Source organism: Hylobates moloch, unplaced genomic scaffold (genome assembly GCF_009828535.3).
Source record: "Hylobates moloch isolate HMO894 unplaced genomic scaffold, HMol_V3 SCAFFOLD_6, whole genome shotgun sequence".
In the NCBI taxonomy this organism is placed as follows: Eukaryota; Metazoa; Chordata; class Mammalia; order Primates; family Hylobatidae; genus Hylobates; species Hylobates moloch.
In genome coordinates, this window is record NW_026652281.1 from 53,752,875 (window position 1) to 53,776,260 (window position 23,386).

At 35.2% G+C, this 23,386-nt stretch overlaps 1 protein-coding gene across 1 annotated transcript in view; it reads left to right on the forward strand.

Annotated features, from left to right (window-relative positions):
- Positions 1-23,386, forward strand: part of KIAA0825 (KIAA0825 ortholog) — a 481,693-nt gene that overhangs the window by 145,630 nt on the left and 312,677 nt on the right. The window contains exons 12-16 of the mRNA XM_032156821.2: positions 1,051-1,316; positions 2,670-2,820; positions 7,714-7,904; positions 10,192-10,374; positions 19,689-19,799. Coding sequence (XP_032012712.2) covers positions 1,051-1,316; positions 2,670-2,820; positions 7,714-7,904; positions 10,192-10,374; positions 19,689-19,799 — 902 coding nt within the window. The remainder of the gene's footprint in view (positions 1-1,050; positions 1,317-2,669; positions 2,821-7,713; positions 7,905-10,191; positions 10,375-19,688; positions 19,800-23,386) is intronic.

The following is a 23,386-nucleotide window of genomic DNA, read 5'->3' on the forward strand; positions in this document are numbered from 1 at the left end:
TTTTTTTTTTTTTTTTTTTTTTTTTTTTTTTTTTTTTTTTGAGACGGAGTCTCACTGTCGCCCAGGCTGGAGTGCAGGGGTGCGACCTCGGCTCACTGCAAGCTCCACCTCCTGGGTTCACACCATTCTCCTACCTCAGCCTCCCGAGTAACTGGGACTAAAGGCACCCGCCACCACGTCCGGCTAATTTTTTGTATATTTAGTAAAGACAGGGTTTCACCGTGTTAGTCAGAGTGGTCTCGATCTCCTGACCTCATGATCCGCCCGCCTCAGCCTCCCAAAGTGCTGGGATTACAGGCGTGAGCCACCGCACCCAGCCGATTGGGATATTCTTAAAAGAATTTTTGAAGATGACCTCCTTATTCTGCCACAGTCACCCTAAAGCTCCAGAACACTCCCTAGGTAACTGTGTTGACTGATGCAATGTGGAGATAGGCTTTGCTTTTCCATTCATTACACCTCCCTTCTGCCATTAAGAAAGAGAAGATACATAATAAGCAGTGAAAGGCTAGACTCATCACTTCTAAAAGTTGCTGACACCCTACCAATAAGAAGATGCTACATGAGACTGCTTCTGACTCTTCTAAATTATTTAAATTGCACTGACATTTATATGTCATTTAATTTTAAAAAAACCCTTTATGGCAATTTAGCAAAAGAAAATTAGAATAAGTTTAAAAAATAATGCAAACGTTAATATCAAGGATACATTTTCTTGATATTATACAATATCAAGGATATATTTTCTAAGTCTTATTAACTACAGATAAAGATATTGTCATGTATAGCTGGTTCATGGGTTTTTCATAATGTCTGTCTGGTAAGCATAGGGTTTGAAAGTTATATAGAGAGAAGCATTGTTTTGGTATTTCCTTATTAGACATTAAACATTTAACTTTCTACAACTGAGAAATCGATTATTACAAAGCTGCATCATTATATTTATGTTTGATGCCAAATTCATTATTTAGGAATTTGGCTCCACTGTCCATAAATTACTTGGTGCTGTCAGAATACAAATAACTCAGTGCCACATTTATTTCTCCCTAGTTTTGTTCTGACATCATGGAAAAACTTGACACAATGCTTCCAATGGCTCTGGCATGCAGAGATGATTCTTTTCAGGAAATTAGAGCAAACTTGGCGGAGGCCTGTTGTAAAGTGGCAACAGCTGTCCTGCAGAGACTGCAAGAGAGAGCCAAGGAGGTTCCTTCCAAAGCACCCCTGAAAAACTTGCACACATACCTCTCCACGGCAGTGTATGTCTTCCAGCATTTCAAGCGATATGATAATTTGATGAAGGAAATGACTAAAAAGTGAGTGTTGTTTAAATTAAGTTGATGGCCACGCTTAAAGAAACGTGTAATCTTTGGATATCACAGGAATGAAATTTTGGTAATAAGATTTGAGAAAGAGAAAATAATAATTAACAAGGTGAATTATTTTCATTTGTCTTAACTAGGAAATATCAAAAAGGTGGCGCATGGGATATATTAAACTAGATACATAGATAGTAAGAAAGGTACTCTCTCTGAAGGCACACTCAAAAACCCACACATTTTCTGCACCCTAACCCAGCGCAACTATTTTCTGCATGTTGTTATTACATGAATAAACACACCCTTTTGTTTTGTAAGGTGCATTATACTGACCACACTGAAAAGGAAAAATAAACTTGTTGTCTCGTGGAGTGGACTTAGAAAATAAATGCATTGTAATCTATTCTAATGATCAATGTAAACATATTTCAGGACAGCCATTTAGTAATAAAGTATAATATTTGAAGAGGAAGCATCTGGCAGTCTAATTTTCATGTATTTGTAGTCAAAAACTGCAGTATGTTTTCTGTATAGAGATAAAAATGACCACAGGCATTAATTATCACATGGCCTTTCTTGTTGCCCTTACACTGTCTAGATATAACATGGCTTCTTGCAAAAGAAACATGTAGACTTAGCAGTCCTGTGTGACCCCGAGAGTCTATTCTATATTCTTTATCCAGCCTTTGCAGTCAGTTAGTTATGAAAGAAAGCAGTGTAATATTCATAGCTAAAGATAAAAGTAGAATAAATTTGGCTTGATGTAGGGTATAACTGTGATATTTCTTTAATTCTCATAAGTAGTCAGATGTTGTGATTCATGCTTGAATTTATAAACAAAATGTGCCAGAAATCATTTTATTTAATAGTTCTGTAGAATTTTAAAAAACAGTTTATGAGATAATTGATATCTACAAAATTACAATTTTTAAAAATAAAGAATGTGTTTGTGGGACATTTGATAGCTTTGTAAAAGTTGGTTCTGACAAGTGCATGTTGTTCTCTAGTAATAACAATAACCTAATGCCTAAATAATGCACTGATCTCTAATAACAGGCTTACAAAGAATACTTTCATTTTTGAATGATGTATTGACAATACAGTTTGTCTCAAGTTGAAGTGCATATTTGTAGAACAGCAGATGTACGTTTTCCAAGGGCTTGCAAAACAAAGACCAGCTTTTTTTTTTTTTTTTCCTTTTTGGAAAGTGAATGTGGATGCAGACTTCAGCATTAAGAGGAAATGAATGATTGATATCTAATAATCAAAACCATTTGTAGTACTGGAGATTGTTATCTCCTACTGCACAGGCCTTAAATCTCTGTCTCTTTGATCATTCTCTCTGAACAGACCCATATTCCTGGTGCCTGTCCAACAATATCAGGAATTCATCAACACTCTACAGTTTCAGGTTACGAACTACTGCGTCAGAGTTTGTGCTACAAGCATTTTACAGGATGCTGAGAGCCACCACTGGGATGACTACAAAGCTTTTTATGAGGTGTGAAGTTAAGTTTACTATCCCTCCTTTTTACACAAATATGTTTTACTGCCTACCTGCTTTCTGGCTAATTAGAAACATGAGCTTGGCATTACTAATACACGAAGGCTGTTAGGATAATATTTTTAAAATATTGAATTCATACTTAGGAAAAACACTGTTTTTAAAAAGCTGAAATAAATTAGACATCAGAACTCTCCTTCTGCTTAAAAGTAAAAATAACTTAATTTGAGCTGCAATGTTGTAGTGCCGTATAGTTGGAATATAATGGGATACAATGAAAACTCAAAGAGATAACAATGCCAAAATGCTACAACCTTGTATTTTTTCCAGAGAGACCAGTTAGTTAAGGATATCCTTGCATTTTTTCTTGTTATACATTTCCATATGTGTTTGATAAATACCTTTTATTAAGCAGCTTTATTCTTTATACTTATTTTTTTTCCTTCTCATTGTATGTTCTTATGAGTATGCTTTAAGACCCATTTAAAGCCGGGGCAGTGGCTCACGCCTGTAATCCCAGCACTTTGGAAGGGTGAGGCAGGTGGATCACTTGAGGTCAGGGGTTTGAGACCAGCCTGGCCAACATGGTGAAACCCCATCTCTAGTAAAAATACAAAAAGTTAGCTGGGAGTGGTGGCGCATCCCTGTAATTACAGCTACTCAGGAGGCTGAGGCAGGAGAATGGCTTGAACCCAGGAGGCGTAGGTTGCAATGAGCTGAGATCCAGCCACTGCACTCCAGCCTGGATGACAGAGCTAGAATCCATCTCAGAAAAAAAAAAAAAAAAAAAAAGAACACCCATCTGATCAGTTATAGTTTACCTATTTTCATTTAGCCTATGTTTTGAAGTCCGAAATTGAAGCCTAATGATTCCCAGTGCAACCAAACCCAGGATCAATTAAAATTATTCATCATCAAGCTTTATTAGTTTCCCTTCACCTAAATCTCATTGATTATGTACAGACCACAATACTTGAAATTCCTTGAAGTTGATTCCAGGGCAGGGTGAAACATTTATAATATCTTAATAAAAGGTAATCAGGGTTTTAAAAAAATTCAACAGCCATGCCTAGTTTCATTAACTTTTCCATTTTACCCTTTCCTCTAGATTGAAGTTTATGACTTTCATTTTCTTGATTGTCCTAATCACTATAGAGTATTGAGAAAAACAGAGTGGAATTTTATTCAACAGAATTGCTCCTGTCACCTCACAGGCACTGAAGGTTCCTGTGGTTTGATTTATGCCTGAGTTATTATCATAATAAATGTTGCTACAACAGAGAGGAGCAGCTAATAAGAAGCTCTCTTAAAGGACTTTCCACTTTTTCTAAGGCCATTTCATCTCTCCTTTAGAGGCCCTTCCCAGAGAGGTTTTCTTTTTGCAAGAGCATCCATATAGAGTTTTCCAAACCTGACATACTTCAAACAGTTGTGGAAGCAGCAAGCAGAATGAGAAAGAGAAAGTGGTATGGTGCAGCTGGTAGCCTGAGATAAGAATGAAAGTATTGGTCTTTCCCTCTCCTGGCAGCATCATGTTTTCCTTATTTGCCTTGAAGTAAACAGAGTGGTTGAAAATGAATCCATCTCATGTTTCAAACTATTTCAATATGTCAGTGTACTACTAATGAGCAATTTTATATGATGTTTTCCCTGAAGAACAGGTATCATCTCACTGTATGTTCAACATAGGGGTATTGTGTTTCCTCTTATGCAAATTGGGAGCTAGAAGAGTTGTACAGTGTAAATAAGTGGATGTATTGAGAACCTGTTATTGAAGTTATCAAGTATTTTAAAAACCAACAAATTACCGTGTAACATGCAGCTCTTAGATCTTATGACAAGGCTTTGGCTTCAAAGACGGAAATAACGAGATAGTTACCCTGTGATTACATGGTACTGTAGCTTCCGTATACTTACATGGTCAGTAGTTACAATTTAATTGCAGAGTTAGTGGTTGTTATTTATTCTCAGAAAAATAAAGTGATACTTTTTTTTATGTATCAAAAATAAGAACCTTCTAAAAATAGCATTGATTTTAAACTGTTTTGACAACTGGAGTACCTGACATGGTTTTATCTTGCTTACTGCACCCCTTTCTTCTGCTCCACCATTATTCCAACTGATTTGTGAAACAGAACTAGTACGTTTTTGGCAGGCCTGCTTTGAGAGGGAAAAAGATGATATCTGCCTGACTGGAGGTGAAGGGTAGGATAGAGATCTCAAGGGAACCTATTGCCATGCGCAGAGCATAGTAAAGAAATAGTAAAATAATTTACAAGATATGCAGCAATGTTTGCTCATGTTTTGTGATAGCAAGTGAGATCTAGATACATTATTTCCATTTTCTAAACTGTCAGCTTGAGAGAGTCAGAGTTCTGTATCTCTCTGATGAGGTGCTGGTCACGATGGCATAGTGGGTGTTCAGATTACATGTTTAAAATTAAGCTTTTAGGATGGTTGACATCTGCTCAGTTTTAGGAACTTGTGTTTTCCAATAGTCAAAGAATAAAGAATTGTCTGTTCAAAGATAATATTGAGTGGCTTCTATAATAAAGCCCAGCTGCTTGTTTCCTGATATATAATCTAAATAAAAGCTCACATCTGTTTACATTATAGTGGCTTTGCAAAAATAACAGATGTTTACTAGCAGAATACTCTTGAAATGACAACAAATAAGGAAACAGGTCAGAAAAATAAATGAACCACATTTAGTTTAATGAAAACCCTTGCGTACATTGAAGTTGTATGAATTTAAAAAGAATTGTTAGAACAAAGACCTGTTTGAAATATTTTAAAGTAAACATGAAGTTTATATTTTAAAAAGTCTTAAAATGAGTATTTTTTACTTTTAAGAAAAGAAATCTGTGTGCTCAAAGTTACTTTCATTTTCTCATTTATCACTAAATGGTAGCTGTTAAGGAAATTGGTTTTTAACATTTTGAAGAATATGAGAAATCATTTTGATCATGTTATAATAAGAACTCACCCATTGCCATAGGGAAAGTTAGTGTAAATCATTCATGCTAGTCACTATCAACTGGGGTCCGTTTTGCTTAAATTTATATGCAACACAAAAGGTATGAGAGAACCAAGCATTAAAACTCCTTTCTTGGTTTAAAAAGTATTCATCAAAACACACAACGAAGAAAGCATAAGAAACTACAGTTTTGCTGCTTCATCATTAATTTTGTAATTTCTTTTATCTTTTTATTTTATTTATTAATTTTTTTGAGACAGAGTCTCGCTCTGTCGCCCAGGCTGGAGTGCAGTGGCGCAATCTCGGCTCACTGCAAGCTCTGCCTCCCGGGTTCACTCCATTCTCCTGCCTCAGCCTCCGAGTAGCTGGGACTACAGGCGCCCGCCACCATGCCCAGCTAATTTTTGTATATTTAGTAGAGACGGGGTTTCATAGTGTTAGCCATGTTGGTCTCGATCTCCTGACCTAGTGATCCGCCCTCCTCGGCCTCCTAAAATGCTGGGATTATAGGTGTGTAATTTCTTTTTTCTTAAAGAATTTAGATGCACATCTAATTAGGAAATCAGAAGCCAGTGGCCAAAGTCCCCTCCAATTTTTACTCGACTCTGTTATTTTCATGCCCAAGTTTCTTACCCAAGGAATACAAATTCTACTCATTTATAAATGCCTTTTGAAAGTTGGTAGATAATAACTACAAATTATTATTGTTTCATTGGCTGCAGAAGATATTACTAATCAAATAAACTACCAGAAGAGTAATACATAAAGAAAATACTAATGGGAGTGTCTACATAAGAAATGATCAACTTTTGGTATAAGAGAACACCAGATTTTTTTTTTTTTTAACGTGACATTTGCTTGACAAATACAGATAGTGGACAAAGCAGAAATTTTAAGTAAAAGATAATCACTTGGAATATAATGGGAAATTTTACTAGTTTAACTTTTGATATAGTAACATAATCAAGATAATGCTTGAGGAATGCATTTTAATCTTCCTATTTCAAATAATCATTTGATCTGATTTGAAGAAAATGAGGTGAAACTGCTAGCGTACCTCCCTGAGAGTACATGTTACCTGATTAATGCTTGTAAATCATTTGAGGCCACCCTCTTCTTTCTGCCTGTTCCCCTTGGCCTTGGCCATTGTTAATTCTTCCTCTGCAGTCAGAAAATTTGGCACACAGAAGAGATCTGTACAGGGGTGGAAAGGAATGAAAATATAACTCTTTAAAAGTATGAAGTGCCATAAAAATACTAAGAAATGATGATAATATGTGCCTAGGCTTTAGAAAATGTTGTAAACTCAGACTATTGTGGTATCTGTTTCTAGTATTGTTATTTAAATGCCATAGGCAAAATAGCCTAATGTAATAATATTCGATAGCTTCCCATCCCCCTTAGTTTCAAGAATGTTCCTAAGAATGCAGTATGCAAGTTTATTTTTACTCCTGTCACTTCATTATAATGCGAAGTCTGAAACATTTATAAAATTACCTCAATGATGCTAATAGGCTCAGAAAAATATACGTACTGAAATTATTTAAGTAGATTTTAATTTTAGAAGAATCAGTCCACTATCTTATACAAGCTAGCATGGCTTTTTCAGCAACTACAAAGCTAGTTATTTAAAAATAAATTTTAAATCCTAGGCTAGGCGTAGGTAAATCAAGGCTATGCTAGGTTAAATATTTGTGATCTGGATTTGCACTAGAATATCTAGTCTCGAAATAAAACATCTGTTCCTTTGTCAATAAGGATGTTTTACATCTTGTCAAAAATCTTTGTTGGTCTTCTAGAGTGTCAAACTCTTTAGCTATTTCCTTTCAGCCTGAACTAATTAGGTTCATAGGAAGCAAATTGACATTTTAGAAGACGTAATTCTGTGGTTTAACGTGTGGTGGCTTTGCCAGGGGGAAAGATGTTCCTTCTCAATCCAGATGTGGCATTATTTCTGCTGGTCTCTTCATTACGATCTCTGGACCATTCTGCCTCCTAAGTTAGCCCAGGAGATTCTAGCGGAAGTGCTGGAGAAATCTTTGAGTCTGCTGGCCTCCAGATACGCTCGGGCCCACCCCAGCTGTAAAAGAACTCCACAGTTAAGGTAATTGAAGTTCTGAAAAACATTGATTTTCAAGAAAACTTTTCATTAGTTGGTATAAAGCAGAATTCTGAATCTCATGACATACTCCTTATGTATTTAACATGTTTCTAACATCTGAAAAGAAATCATATTCTATTCTCCTGAGTTATTTAAGTGGAAATATGAAACATGAATCAAAATAAGTTTGTTCTTTTTATTCCTTAAAATTGTCTATAGAACCCACTTGTTTCTAAAAAATGATTCAAGGTGTCCTATAATCTAGGATATAGATACACAAATGTTAATAAGATAAAAATAGAAAATTAAGGCCCTGAAATTGATACCAAAGTATCCATGCCATGATGGAGCAGTCAATTTGACACATTTGATTTTGAGCTTCTAGGCACCCAGGGGATTTTAGTTGTTTTTTGTTAAGCCTTTAAATATAGAAGCTTATCTTCATTAAGAAAACCTAATTATTTTCTTCCTAATATATTCTAATTATTTTTTCCTTTTATTTTCACTATTTGTTACTAACAGCCAGTTCAACAAAATGTGAAATCACAGAAAATGAGGAGCAACAGTCACTGAGTATTAAATAAGACTGAATTATAGTACAATTCTATGAGTTATCTAGGCAATGAATATATGAATTGTGCTTACGTGACTACAGTGGTCTTGTATGTATATGAAGAAAAGGCTTTTGTTTTGTAAATATTCTGTATAATGTGATTCAGACCTTTTAGGTAGAATAATCTTTTTTCAGATATATTTTAGAAGGAACCTACAGACATGGGAGGCTTTTTTTTTTTTGGCAGGAGGAATCATTTCCTGATCATGTTCTTGTAAAGCATGCTGCAATTTGAAGGGCATTTAGGTCCTGCTGCAGTGTTTCATAAATACGGTGTTTTGCACAGGCTGTTTTGAATTACTGACCAGACTTTTTAAAAAAATTGAACTCTGAAGAATAGATGGAAAATTCCTTTTGAAAGCAAAGAATACCTTCATTCTTTTCCTTATGTAGCATAAATCACTTTTGATTATGAAATGGCAAGTCATTATGAGATATTTATGAAATCAGCTTTACTGTTAGCTCATGAAATAAGTACAAATGGGTAGTATATTTAATTAACTGTACAATAGAGACTTTTGGTTTTTATTTTCTGGGTGGTTGCATAAAAATGCCATGCAATGCTAGAATTATTGAGTCTAGTTTTTATAAGTAAAATATATAAACATTTTTATTTGACCGGTTAATCCTAAACCACCATTATTATGGAAATCAGATTGTGTATGTGTGTCTCTACATATATATTGGATTAGAAATTGTTTATCTAGCAATTAGAAAAAGCATATACAAACTAAAATTAAACCTTTATAAAGGCTAATATTGATTCTTTACTATTCCAGTAGCCTCCAAATGTCACATAACTAAGCCACATATATGATTTATATATGTGTCACATATTATTTATATATAATATTTATTATATAATAAATTTGGGACCAAAATGTCATTTTAAAAGATCCTCAAACTTGTATTTTTCTTATCACTTCAAAATTTTCATCTTCTATTTCTTCAACCCTGAATTTAAAAGACGAAAAAAAAAAAAAGAAACTAACTGAGGTCCCTTCAATTTAGTTAGATGCCAAAATAATAATTAAAGAGATCTTCGGGTCCCTATTAAAACTCGAGAAAGGTGGAAACAAAGAAATAAGTCTATGAATAAGATAAATAATACAGCATATTTTCCACAAATTTATTTAATATCAAACATTTCTGAAACTGTGGGCTTCTCGATTTGAGCTTCGTTTGTCATTTCTTCTTATCTCCCACTTGCTGGGAGAACATGCTACCAATCTTGTAACTTTTTTTTGACAGTGTACACACGAGTGAGGAGAACTGTTGTGCCATGAAATTTTAACCTATCATACATATACATGGATAATAGCAAATTTTTCTTTTCATCTAGCTTCTGTTTCGCTCAGTGTAATTTCCGGGATGATCTCTTGAGTTTCTTGAACAGAATCCTAATAATGTAAAATAAACATTTTTTAAAAGCACTCCTAAAACACTATTACAGAGCTCGCCATCCCTGAAGATAATGGTATTGTGGGTCATCTAACACCTAGAAACTCAAAGAGTATCTTTGATACTTTCTATTTGATTTAGATCTCTGAAGCTCTGGTGTCTAACTGAATTCTTCTATTCTTACATATGCTTAGTACAAGAGATATGAATGAAAGTGCCTACCAAGCAGAAACATTATTTTGTTTAACATAATTTTCTTTTCTTTCTTTCCAACAGACTTGATGTCACAACAATTTTGATATGCACTGAGAACATGTTATGGTCAGTTTGTACATCTGTACAGAAACTTTTGAATCCTCATCAGCATACAGATGATAAAATTTTTAAAATTCACACCCATTGTAATAATCTGTTTACGACATTAGTCATTTTGACTTCACCATTAACAGAATTATATAAGTAAGTATCAAATGTATTTTCCTTTTAGCTATTATGATATATAATAATGTGATTAACAAAGTTATTTTCATAACACTTATGGAATTATGTGAAGTTACAAGTAGACATCTTTTGAAGTGCATTTTTGATACTGTGAACTAGGCCATTTTATAAAACTAACATCAACCAACAGAGTTTCGTAATTCTCAATGCAATTCAGTGCCCGAAAATGTGTTATGTCTCTATTGGTCAATCCCATTCAGCTGATAAAGTTCTAATACAATCAGGAACATTTGTAGCTTCACTATTTGGGTTGTTCAAATGATCAAATTATATTGATGGCCTGGTTATCGCAGTGATTTTTTGATACTCTATGAAAAAGAAAACTATATTTGAGATATAACTCAACTAGCAATGGCAAATGGAAATAGAAATAATAATTACATTTTTAACATGTGGAAATATTTTACTTAGCTCAACAAATAAGATTTAGAAAAATCTAGAAGTGTGGAATTACTTTTGATTTCTGGTTAATTCAATTCAAATCTGTAATGTTATAGAGGAGGTTAGAATACATCTTATAATAAAATATTAATACCATTTTGTTTATATCCTCCTCCAAAATTGTCACTTTTATTTTTTAACTAACTATATCTTCATGGGTAGTAAAAATTTCACATATGTCTATTTCTAAGGATAAATTAGGTCAAGTGTTTCTCTGCATAACATTCTGGTAAAAGCGACATACAAATCTTAATTTTTAATACATTTTGACACATTTGTATTAGATATTCTAAGAGAATTAACAGCTTTTATTTCAGCTTCACCTACTCTGACTTTCAATAAACCCCTTGTTTACAGAGTGTTCCTTCTAGCAACCCAAGTTGAGAGCTACTTTTAGAAATGGAGCATTCTTTCAGAAAGGGGAAGAAACAGTAAGATAAATCACCATACGATTGATATTATGTACATAATGGTTCATAATCATAAAAAGCTCAAGTCTGAAGCCCATAATAAATCCTAGGAAACTAAACTGATTTACCATAGATGAAAAAATTGCTGTGCTCTCAGTTCAATTGGTCATTTCATCTAAGAGGAAGGCCCTGTGAAAATCGGGAACAAAGTTGACAAATTTCATGGATTGCTCATGGTGAGCAATATTGAATTTCATGCTTTGTCACAGATGAATTGACAAATTTTAGCCCCCCAATGCATTTGTAAAACAAATAAATTATTACCAAAGATTGCATATTTTAATAATAATGTAACATACATTCATTATTGTTAACCTATGGCTTTTTGATACATTTTTAACAACTATGCAAGTACTCAAATCTCTATGATTTGTGCATTAGATATTGCACTGTAGCCTCATTCAGCAAATTTAAATTGCTAATTTCAGCCAGGATTACAGAACATTTTACACTAAGCACTGCCTCTGGTTTTTCTTAATATAAAACATAGATAACTATATTGCTTTGAAGCATCAACAAAAATTTAGATATACTTTAATTCTTTTAAAATATTTCTCAGTTCAAAAAATTTCAGAAGTTTTATCCATTTATGTTTACTTAAATGTCATGATTATTATCCTAGACTATACATCTAATCTTTGAAATATACTTTGCTTTGTATTGGCAAATGAAATATACAGAGCAGCATGTTCTTTGCCAATTAGGGAAAAATATATTGTGTCTTGCAAGAACTCTGCTGACTTATTGAGCTTTTACACATCCAAGATATGAATCTGTCATACTATTAGCATATTAGAAAAAATTGTGAATCTCACATTAAAAAATTAAACCACATTCTTTGAGGAATTGGTGAAAAGTAGCAATCAGATGTTAATAGTATTGAATTTTTATAAACTGTACCTGACATTTGTCACTCTATGTGATATGCCCTTTTAGAAGGTGACTGCCTTTATTTCAAGCAGTTCTGGCAGATAAACTGAATGTGTTTTCCTTTCTGAACTTAGCTTAGGACCACGAAATCCCTGGACAGGAATACATGATTTTAAAGTCTTTTCAGGAAGAATGAAACCTGTTTGCAAAAATACGCGTTCTGTTTTAGCTTGCCTTTATAGATTTCTGTTAGAATGTTGTGAAAGGAGTACTTCAACTTTGTTCTCCAGGGAAAGGAACATGCTGAAACAGAAAATATTCACCATGTATTTTCCAAAGTGCTTATCACTTATATTTGTTTCATAAAGGCAGTTAAACTGCAGGTTCAGAAGCATATTCATATACATGTTCATACACATCCCCACACAGTGGTTTCATATGTTGCATTTTGGATGAGTAGACTTTAGTTTTAGTTCATGTGTAGCAGGTTAAAAATTAATTACTAGAATTTTGGGTAAATGCAATTCAGTTTCAATTCGACAAATGTTGCTGCCTCTCTAGCCCCTCTGATGAAAGACAAGGGATAAAACAATGAGCAAAATGTAATATCTGCCACAAGTAATTTAAGAAAAGCTGATGATATTTTCTATTTTATATTAAAATAATATTGCCCTCCCTAAATCTATAATAAAAAGTAGAATTAGATAATAAATTTCATATATATATCTAATGTCTCTATCTATATTTACCTGAATGTTTTGATGTTTTATATCAAAACTTCTAATAGTAGAAACTTTTTGAAAGCTGGCTATTTCAACATTTAATAAGATGGAAGTGTGGGATTTCAATACAACTGCCAACAAGCCATGCAGAGGATAGGGTCATCAGAAATATACCTGAAGGTAGATCACTAAGCCAAAGAATAGCAGCCTCATCTTGGGGTCCATTTATTGTCACTCATAAGGCTTTTTAGTCACCAAATTCCAATGCTCTGTTTACAGTTCTGTTTCAAACTAATGTTAGGCCTTTCGAGGTTATGGCCTTACCCTTTGTTTAAAAAGAAACTATTTCACTGTCTCTCTGAAAATAAAATAGGCCTTTGCTTTACCTCAGGAGTGCCTGGCACACCTTGGAAAATAGGCAGGTCCTCAAAATGTTAAGTGTAGAATATGCTTATGTGAAATGTTGAGCATATGGTCATATGGCCCAGCAATTTTTATGTCCACACAAAAATTTGTGTAGGAGTGTTCAAAATGTTATGTCCATACAAAAATTTGTGTAGCAGCATTTTTCAAAATAACACAATGATAAAGCAGCCAAATGTCCATCAACTAGTGAATGGATACATACAATGTGGCATATCCGTACAGTGGAACATTATTCAGCAATAAAGAGGAATAAAGTGCTGATATGTGCTGCCACAGAGATGAACCTCAAAAACATGCTAAGTGAAGAAAGCCAGACACAAGAGCCCACATATTGTTTGATTCTATTTATTAGAAATGTCCAGAATAGGCAAATCTGTAGAGACAGAGAGTAGATCAGTGGTTACCAGAAGTTGAGGGGAGGAGGGAATGGGGAGTGACGGCTAATGGATACAGGGTTTCGTTTGGGAATAAAATATTCTAAAATTAGATACTTATGAAGGTTATGCAGCTCCATGAATATAGTATAAACCATCTAATTGTATACTTTAAATGGGTAAGTCTTGTGATATATGAATTATACCTCTCAATAAAGTTGTGAAAATGAATATAGACTGAATGGAAATTTAAACATATTTTAAATGATTTAAAAAAAAAAAAGGTATCTGGCAGAATGCCAAATTTTCCAGAAAGTGAAGTTTCTTGTCTTAGCCATTTTGTTTAGGTTCAGTGACTCCCTTTATCCACCTTCCTGTAAACATTATTTTTAAAGGGAAATCTCATTTTTTAAAAAAACACAAAATTAAACAGCTTTATGTATCATCCTAATAAGGTTAAAATACCCCAAAAGAGCCAGTCATTAAATTTAGAGAGGGCTGCTCCCAGAATATTCGACTGGCTGGTTCCTGCTGTACCCTGAGGTCCAGTCTTTCTCTCTCTCCACCTCATGTCCTGTTCTCAACCTGCCCTTTGGCTGTCTACCACCCACAATTGCTCTTCACAGATGGCCCTTAAAACTCATCCTCCTTTTAACTAAGCAAGGTCTGGTAATACCTTTTATTCATTCTTTCTTTCTTTTACCATGTATTTACCATGTATCTATCATGGGCCAGTTATTCTCTAACCTCAAATTATCATTTGCTAACCTCAAAGAGTTATTTTCATCATGAGAAATTCAAGGCACTTAAATGTTACTTAATGACATTTAGGCAACAACTTATAGTCTCAGGTATAACGCCGGTTTTTGAAAGCAAAGCAGCTACTTAGAATTCTGTTTAAAATCTTGAATTTGGTATTCATAGGTAGTTGTCTGTGATTCTAGGGCCACCAGAAATGTTCACATGTCCTCAATTATCTCAAGCTTTTCAGGGCTATCTTAGTCATTCAGTTTCACACTAATTCTGCCTTTTCTAAGGTTGTGATCTTCTCTTGGTGTTATTTACTGAACGCCTCCCATGGCCCAGGCACCATGGCAGGCACAGATGACTCAAGAAGTCTAACCTGACCCTCCACTTGCATAGAGCTTACATCCTTGGGCTACCTTAATTTAGTCATGGAGGTTTATTCCATTAACATCATATTATGAGACCCGTTTCTCCTGGGAGGGCAGCCAAAAGCAACATGACACAAGAGAAGCATAAAACCCAGCTAACTCTTTTTAGCTCATCAGTTGTTCTCACTTTTGATGTGCGTTGGTTTTTATCTTCTTTCAGCATCTGGCTACATACGCCCAAAGAACTGATCAGTTTTGTTAAAGAGAAAAGGAATGCCGGCAACATAGGTGTAGATCAGAGAACCCAGAAAGAGTGAATCTAGGACAGAGTGCTGGTGTGGTCAGCACAGAGGCAGTATGATGCTAACGCAAGGAAGGGGCATGGCTGGTTGAGGTTGGAGGAAGGGCAAAGGCAAGGAATTTTCCCAAATTCACTCTTTTCCCCTGAAGCAAAGTCATCTTTACAGTGTGTTCATTTGGGAATGTGAAGAAACGTACCTGCTTCAAACTTATAGACATTTATTTTTAAGAAAGTATTTAAATTTGCTGTATCAAAATTCTTTTATGTCTTGTGGAAAATATAATCCTATGGCTCATACAATTGTATTTTACTCTCCACTATGAATTATTTAGAGCATCCTCTCTTTTAACTGTATACCAGAACATCATTAGAGGTTATCTAATAGCTAGCTCATAATTTCATTCTCCCATTGAGGCTTGTGGGCCAATTTTCACCCTGTTATACTCTCTAGAATAATGAAACTAATTTGGGATCTTGCTGTGGAATTAAATGCTCATACAGATCTCACTCCCTTTGAGACCATAAACATCTGCCATAATATCTCTTATAGCCAAATAACCTTACTATAACCAGTATGACTGAGAAACTGTCAGTGGAGTAAAACAGTTTAGGTACTGGCAGAAATGCTCAGATAAATACCATATTGCCAAGGGTTTGTCATCTAAGAAATTTGTGTACTAAATAACCATGCCATTATTTTTAGACCCTCCATTATTTTGTCTAGTCATGAGAATAAAACTGTAGCTAGGCAACCATTTAGACTATCAGGAATTTCATGTCAGTTTTGAAATGGCCATAGACTTTTTTAAGGACAATTTCTAACTGTTGTTATCTTATAATGATATCTTACGTATATTGAGCACTTATTGTGTACAAGGCACTTTGCTAAATCCTTTAAATACATTATTCCACTTAATCTTCATACTGTCTCTGTGAGGTGATTTACTATTTTAATTCCCATTTTACAAATGAGAAAACTAAGGCTAAATATACTGCCACCAGCATTGCCTGTTAATAAAAGCATATTCAGGATATAAGCCCAGGCTGTATGGCTCCGGTTCCTGCATGTGCCCATGCACTACTTCTAATATAACCTTTGATGACCTTACCCTTGGGGTATGGAGCAGATAAAGAAGTAAATGGAAAGGGATTGGAGGTAGAGTTAAATCCTATAAAGAAACAAACCAAAATTAGGGCATAGAGGGGGGATGAGGTTGTGAAAGGGGATATATTTTAGAAAGGGTAGTCAGAGAAGACTTAGTAGAGAAGCTTCAGAGGTAGAGCAATCTATGGAGCTACTTGAACATGACAGAGAAGTCATCTAGGTAAGGTATTCATTCTTAGAGAAATGAGGTGGCCCTCAGATAACGAGACAAATAGAGATTTTATGCAAAGAGATCAAAGAAGTGTGAGGGAAAATAGGCATAGGCTATGCGAAAGGCTACAAAGATATGTAGTATCTTTGTCCACATTCTCCAGTCCCTCCTGCTTTCTCATTAAGACTTCCATGTCTTGTCCCATCCTTTTCTCTGAGTCTTTCTCTTCCTTTGAGACTGCCTTTCTCTCCAGGCCACTTGCTGCATCTGCTGTCACATTGTACCAGCACCGTCCCTTTCCTAGCTCTCTTGCAGTGGCATGGTGCTCCTCATACCCTCACTTTCTTGGGCTGTATCCGGACTCTGGTACACTTTTAGAGAATATCACCTACCTCTCCTTTTATACCTTTTGGCAATTCCACTCTTTGTCCAATCTTGGGTAACTCCTTTTTTCATCCTTCCCCACTTGGTCTTGCCCCATCTGTTTGTTAGCAGATGGCCTTGTCCCTGTACTTCTCTAAGAAAATCCACACCATCTTGAATGCACTTTAACTTCTCATTTCCGTTCTTAATAATTATTCTCCCCACTCACCTCTGCATCCTTTGATTACTCTCTGATCAATATGTCTCTTTTCCCAATTAAAGTAAATCTTTTTACCTGACCTCTTGATTGCATTTACCTCCTACTAATGGCCTTTTAAATATCCTTTCTATCTTATCTTGTGGCCCCTTCCCCCAAACATCTCCTATATTAAAAAATGTTTCTCCATTACTATTATGTTTCCCTCTCAAAACAGTTTTCATTCATTGTCTACTTTTATACCTACCACTCACTCAGTGCACTGCAACTGGACTTCTACCCTCAGCATGCTAAGCTAACAACATGGGCAGGGTCCTCCATACATACCTGATTGCTAACTCCGGTGGATTCAGTCATTTTCTCTTCTTTTGGCTTCTCTAACACCACTTTCTCCTGTGTCTTGGCCTACTTCTCTGATTGTTTCTTCTTGGTTTTGCTTGAATGTTTCTTTTTCTGGCCTCACCCTTTAAGTGTGGGTATGTTCCAGAGTTTTATCTTTGACTATCTTTACATCTTACGTTCCTTTTTTCTTGGCAGGGGGTTGGGGGGTAGTGTGAATTCATCCATTGCTATGGCTATACCATTATGTTGATGACTTCCACATTGATATCTTCAAACCAGACAGCTCTTGTATGTGCTGTATCAGTAAATCCAAATTACTATTGGATGCCTTGGATGTACTTCAGATGTCTGTAGCCCCCTTAACATATCTAAAACTATAAAATACTTGCAACGTATCCTAAGCTTCTTTGTTTTCCTCAATTTTCTCCTTCTATCTTCCCACTCATGCCATCATCAACTCCATGTCATTAAGAGATGAATATTGTTCATTCTGTGAATTTAACATGTTTTATATTTGTCTGCTACTTACTATCTCCTATCTCTTACCTTGGTTCAGTGTCTTATCCTCTCTGACCTGTCTACTACAATATTGCCTTCATTATCTCCCTCTCTCCTGACTGACTCTTTCCAGTCTGCTCTCCTCACTACTGCTAAAGTGATTTTTCTAGGATGTAAAACTGCTAGTGTTAATCCCATGTTATACACTCTTCAATGATTCTTTATTGCCAGTACTAAGTCCAAACTCCTTAGAAAAACATATCCTGGTACCTGGTCTGGCTTCTGCCTACTTCTGTAGCTCACATAGTGGAATACATGGGATGGAAATATTACAGCCTGACTTTGAAGCCTATTTAAGGAATTTCTGTTTCGATCTGAGATTTAGTGAGAAAAAAAGCCTTTTAAAGAAGAGATGATATACTAAAGTCTAAAAAATGTCCAAGTCTATTTAATTAGAAAATGTTCTATTTAGCAAGACAACCAGGGGAGAGAAGGGTCAAATTTGAAAAAACATGAGGATACAAGAAGCAAGATGTGGAGTGAAAAGATAAAGGTGGATTTTCAAAGTGGAATTATGTTCTGGATATCAAAAGACACTATTGCTCCTGTACTGTATATAAAGAGAGATGGTACTACCTCAAAAATTCCATTTCAAAAGCGTTCCCAGTCATTACTCTTAACTCTGTGTAGGAAAATATAATCTCCTGTTGTTATACATTTTTTACTAGCCAAGTTATCTGCTAAAGATTTTATGTAACAAATCCTTTTCTATTGTGTCAAGGTTTAGAGTTGAATTTGAGCCAATCTAGAAAAATGTTACAGTAACTGTTGATAGCCAAAGATCAGATATTCGGGTTACATTGTTTTAATTTTGAAATTATAATTATGTATTTTACAATTAAATTCTTCTTTATAAGCCCTCTCTAGACCCTTAGGAGCATACAAAATTAATTATAAATTCTAATTAATTATTTAATATTTATAAATCACTTTAAAGATTAAAAAGAGGTACCATCATGCTAAAATTTTTACATTAATGAAGCAAATACCAGCATTTATTGGATCCAGGTTGAAGAAAATAACAATGGGACCTAAAAATACTACTCATGGGAAACATAAGTAATATTCATTGTACTATTCTTTATCCTTTTGTCATGACAAATTGTATAACATGAGATTTTTTAAAATTAAATGATAATGGTATTGTTACACCTTCCCCAAGTGTAAAGATTGTTTTCTACAGGTTCGTAAAAATTCTAAGTCTCAACTTGTGGTTTTTCATGGTTGTGCTGACTTGCCCACCTGGCCCCTGAGCCACCTATTAACATAAATCCCAAGCGGATGAAGTGGGGGCATTGTCCATTCTAGCACGATACCATTTTGTGTAAAAATCTGTAACTGAGCCGGGCACAGTGGCTCACACCTGTAATCCCAGCACTTTGGGAAGCCAAGGCAGGCAGATTGCTTGAGCTCAGGAGTTCAGGACCAGCCTGGGCAACATGTTGAAACCCCATCTCCACTAAAATCCAAAAAAAAAAAAAAAAATCAGCCACCCGTGGCAGCGTGTGCCTGTAACCCCAGCTACTAGGGAGGCTGAAACAGCAGAATCGCTTGACCCTGGGAGGTGGAGGTTGCAGTAAACCAGAATCATACCACTACACTCCAGACTGGGCGACAGAGCAAGACTCTGTCTCCAAACAAAGAAACAAACAAACAAAAAATCATTAACTGAATCACAAATAAAAATCAAAAGTTATTTCAATGGTCATAGTTAATGTTTCCTGTATATTCTAAACTAATTATTTGTATTTCCCTAGGACTTTTCAGCATGGCCTGGTTGAGTCTGCCTCAGATTCCTTAAAATCATTTTTTAAGCAACCTTTATATTGGGTTTCTTGCATATCACATTTCTACCCTTCTTTACTCAGGTGAGAGCCTCTAAATGCCATACTATCTATAATTCTATGATTCCTTTTAAAATTTAATAGAAATTTTTATCTATGGATGTAAATGAACTTATACCTTACAAAAAGAACTTACAGCTTTTCACAATTGGCAGGTAAGTAAAGAGTATTATTTCTCTTTTTTTAGCTCAAGAATCAAAGGCATGGGCCTCATAATTATTTTACTAGCTTATAGCTTTAGCGATGTAATGGAAAACTGTAAATTTTTGGAATTTAGTTTTAAAACGTGTCTTTCTTGATCTATGACTGGGGATTTGACAGTTCTCAAGCTAATTATCAAACATAGACATGTAACTAACTCAGAGCCTTAGGTAGAAGTTGAGAGAGAAGTTAACTTTTTAAATTATAAGTAGGATCTTTCACTTTTATTATTTAATTAGCAGCACTTAAAAACAAGAAAAATCATTTAAAGTACGAAATGTGCTTCCAGAGTAATCTGATGGCATTTTGTGGCATTATGTGAGACGGCAGTTTGATTTCTTGCTAAATATAACATTGGAAAGTACCTTTCCTTGGTATCTGAGAATAAAAATATCATGTACAGCTAAAGGAGATATTGTTAATCCCCATACATTCTTGATTCATCTTGGAAATACACTATCAGCTATTTTACCGTCTAAGCTGACTATATCTCTCTCTTGAGGAACAAGATTGTCACCCATAAATAGAGGGTGTGAAAACCTCATATACAGAAGTTTCCATAGACACAACAAACTTACACTGTTTGCCTCATGTGTGCCTATTTCCATATGAGTAATGAAAAATCCAACATTAATGAGACATAGACCCCATCTTCAAGGACCTCAATTTATTGTTATTACTTCATTTACATGTAAAACTTTGTCTGCATTTCTGATTAATTCCTTATGATTGAGTCCTAGAAATGGAATAGTCTCAATGCTCTGTCATCTTGTGTGTAAATATATCTTGCCATCTTGCCCATAAATATATTTTATTTCATTAGGAATTAAATAGCTAACTCCTTAATACTCATTGTTGCAAAAGTAACAAACGACTGGATCTCTTACAGTGTGAGTCAAGCAAACAAGCTGTGTCATTTGATGAGTTCCTAAGTTTATAAACATATCTGTTCTCCATGTTATTATCACATTTGCTTTAACCTATTTTACTGCCCACTTTTGTCTTATATCTGGAACCACTGGAGTTATTCTCTTTTAGGCATAACTCTGTAAGATTTCCACTTCCAAGCTTGCTTGGATCAACCCAGCTAGAGTCCTAGAAATCAGCATGGAAATGGGCTTATCTTTCAAACACTAATTCTTATATTAACTTCTTTCTCTTTTCTATATCTACAGCAAGCAAAAATGCACATTTCTTTTCTTTCTGTTCTGTTTAGCAACCAGTCTCCATTATTATCCTAACACAAAGACTAGAACATGGGGACGACTATTCAGCTCATAGTGGAAATGAAATTTTTTGCAAATTCATGAGGGCAGTTTAGTAATACGTATTAAAAACTTAAAAATATTTTTGCTCTTTTATCTAACAATTCTGTTTCTAGGAATCAACTATAAGCAATTAATCAGAGAGGCTGACAAAGTTTTATATATGAAGATATCCATCGGTGCATTATTTGTAAGAGAAAAAAATGGAAATAAATGTTCTACATTGTAGCATTAAACAATTCAGTATGGGATAGTGGCATAATAGACTACTGTGGAGTGATTAAAGGGCTGGGTTTTGAAAAATAATTACATAGGGAAATAATTGTGGTAGATAAGTTAGGGGGAAAATTGAGGTTAGTAATTATGAAATTACCAAAGCCAACCCAGTTTTCAGAGTGATAAGTGTGTACCAGACACAGTGCTAAGTGCTTTACATACATTATCTTTTTAAAACCTCACACTAGTTCTGTAAGGTAAGTACTCGGGTGCTTCTTTTATGGAGAGCAAAGTGTTGTATAGGCAGCAACATTCTGGAGAGAACAAAATTGGAGGCCAGGCTCTGAACCCAGACCTGTTCTATTCTAAAGCTTAAGCTCTTGACAACCACACCCGCCCCCCCTTTCAAAGGGAAGAGCAGTTCAGTATGATGTTAACAGGTGTACATGAAAAATCATTCTACTGCACAAATAAGATTGTCAGTTATTAATTATGTAAGGTCTTTTTTGTGATTTAACTTTGTAGGGACTCTGACGTGCTAGTATGTAGTGTTTAGCTCTGCTATGGTCTGAATGTATCCTCCAAAATTCATTGTTGGAAATATAATCCCCAATGCAATTGTGTTGGGTGGTGGGGTCTAATGGAAGTTAGTTGTATCAAGTGGGTCTTTCCGTCTTAAATGGATTAAGATTACCATAAAAAGGGCTTACAGGAATGGGTTCATTTTATCTTGCCCTTCTTCTGCCATGTGAGGATGCAGCAAGATGGCCTCACCAGATGCTTGTGCCTTGATCTTGAACTTCCCAGCCTCCAGAACTGTGAGAAATAACTTTTTCTTCTTTGTAAATTACCCAGTCTGTGTTATTCTTTTATGGCAGCACAAAATGGACTAAAACAGTCTCGAAGGAGTGATCTAGTATGCAGATTCCCCAAACTTGATGGGTGAGAGAACTCTTGTTTTGCAGGGAATTAACAATTATTGGAAGGTGGGACATCATTAGGAAGTGTTGAACTATGCTATACTACCATATTTAGAGCACAAAAAAAAGTACATATAGAAAAATAAATATTGAAAGGATATATAGTGGTGGGTTTATAGTTTTTATCTCTGGGTGGTAGGATTGCAAGCAATTTTAATTTTCATCTACATAGTTGTCTATATTTTCCAAAGTTTTTATAGTGATTGTAATTTAATTTTATTAATTATGAATACTCTTTTTTTGAGATGGAGTTTCACTCTGTTGCCCAGGCTAGAGTCCAGTGGCACGATCTTGGATCACTGCAACCTCTGCCTCCCAGGTTCAAGTGTTTCTCCTGCCTCAACCTCCCAAGTAGCTGGGATTACAGGCATGTGCCACCACGCCCAGCTAATTTTTTGTGTTTTTAGTAGAGACGGGGTTTCACCATGTTGGCCAGGCTGGTCTCGAGCTCCTGACCTCAAGTGATCTGCCCACCTTGGCCTCCCAAAGCTCTGGGATTACAGGCATGACCCACTGCACCCGGCTTGTGAATACATTTTTTGAAAAGCAAAAAGAAAATCTATTTTCTTTGATTTCTCTTTTATTCACATGGCTTAACTTGTAACCTCTATACAGATGATTTCCAGTTCTGCGTCTATAGCTTTGAGTGATTACCTATACCCCAACAGTATGTGTCCAGCTCTTCTTATTTCTTAAATACCCACTTTCATTCAATACGATGTCTTCAAATGATCCTTCTTTCCCCTCTTCCCTTGTCCTTCATGCAGGGACTCTTTTCTATTATGAAGAACAATGTTGCTACATGCTTCCAAAATAGAATCTTGATCATGATTTCCATGTTGAGCCTTTTCTTCCTCTAGTCCTAGTTTATTATTGTGTTTAGTTCATTCTTCTTCCAAAATTCTCTTAGAATCACCCTTTCTCTCCACCCCATTATTACAACCTTAGT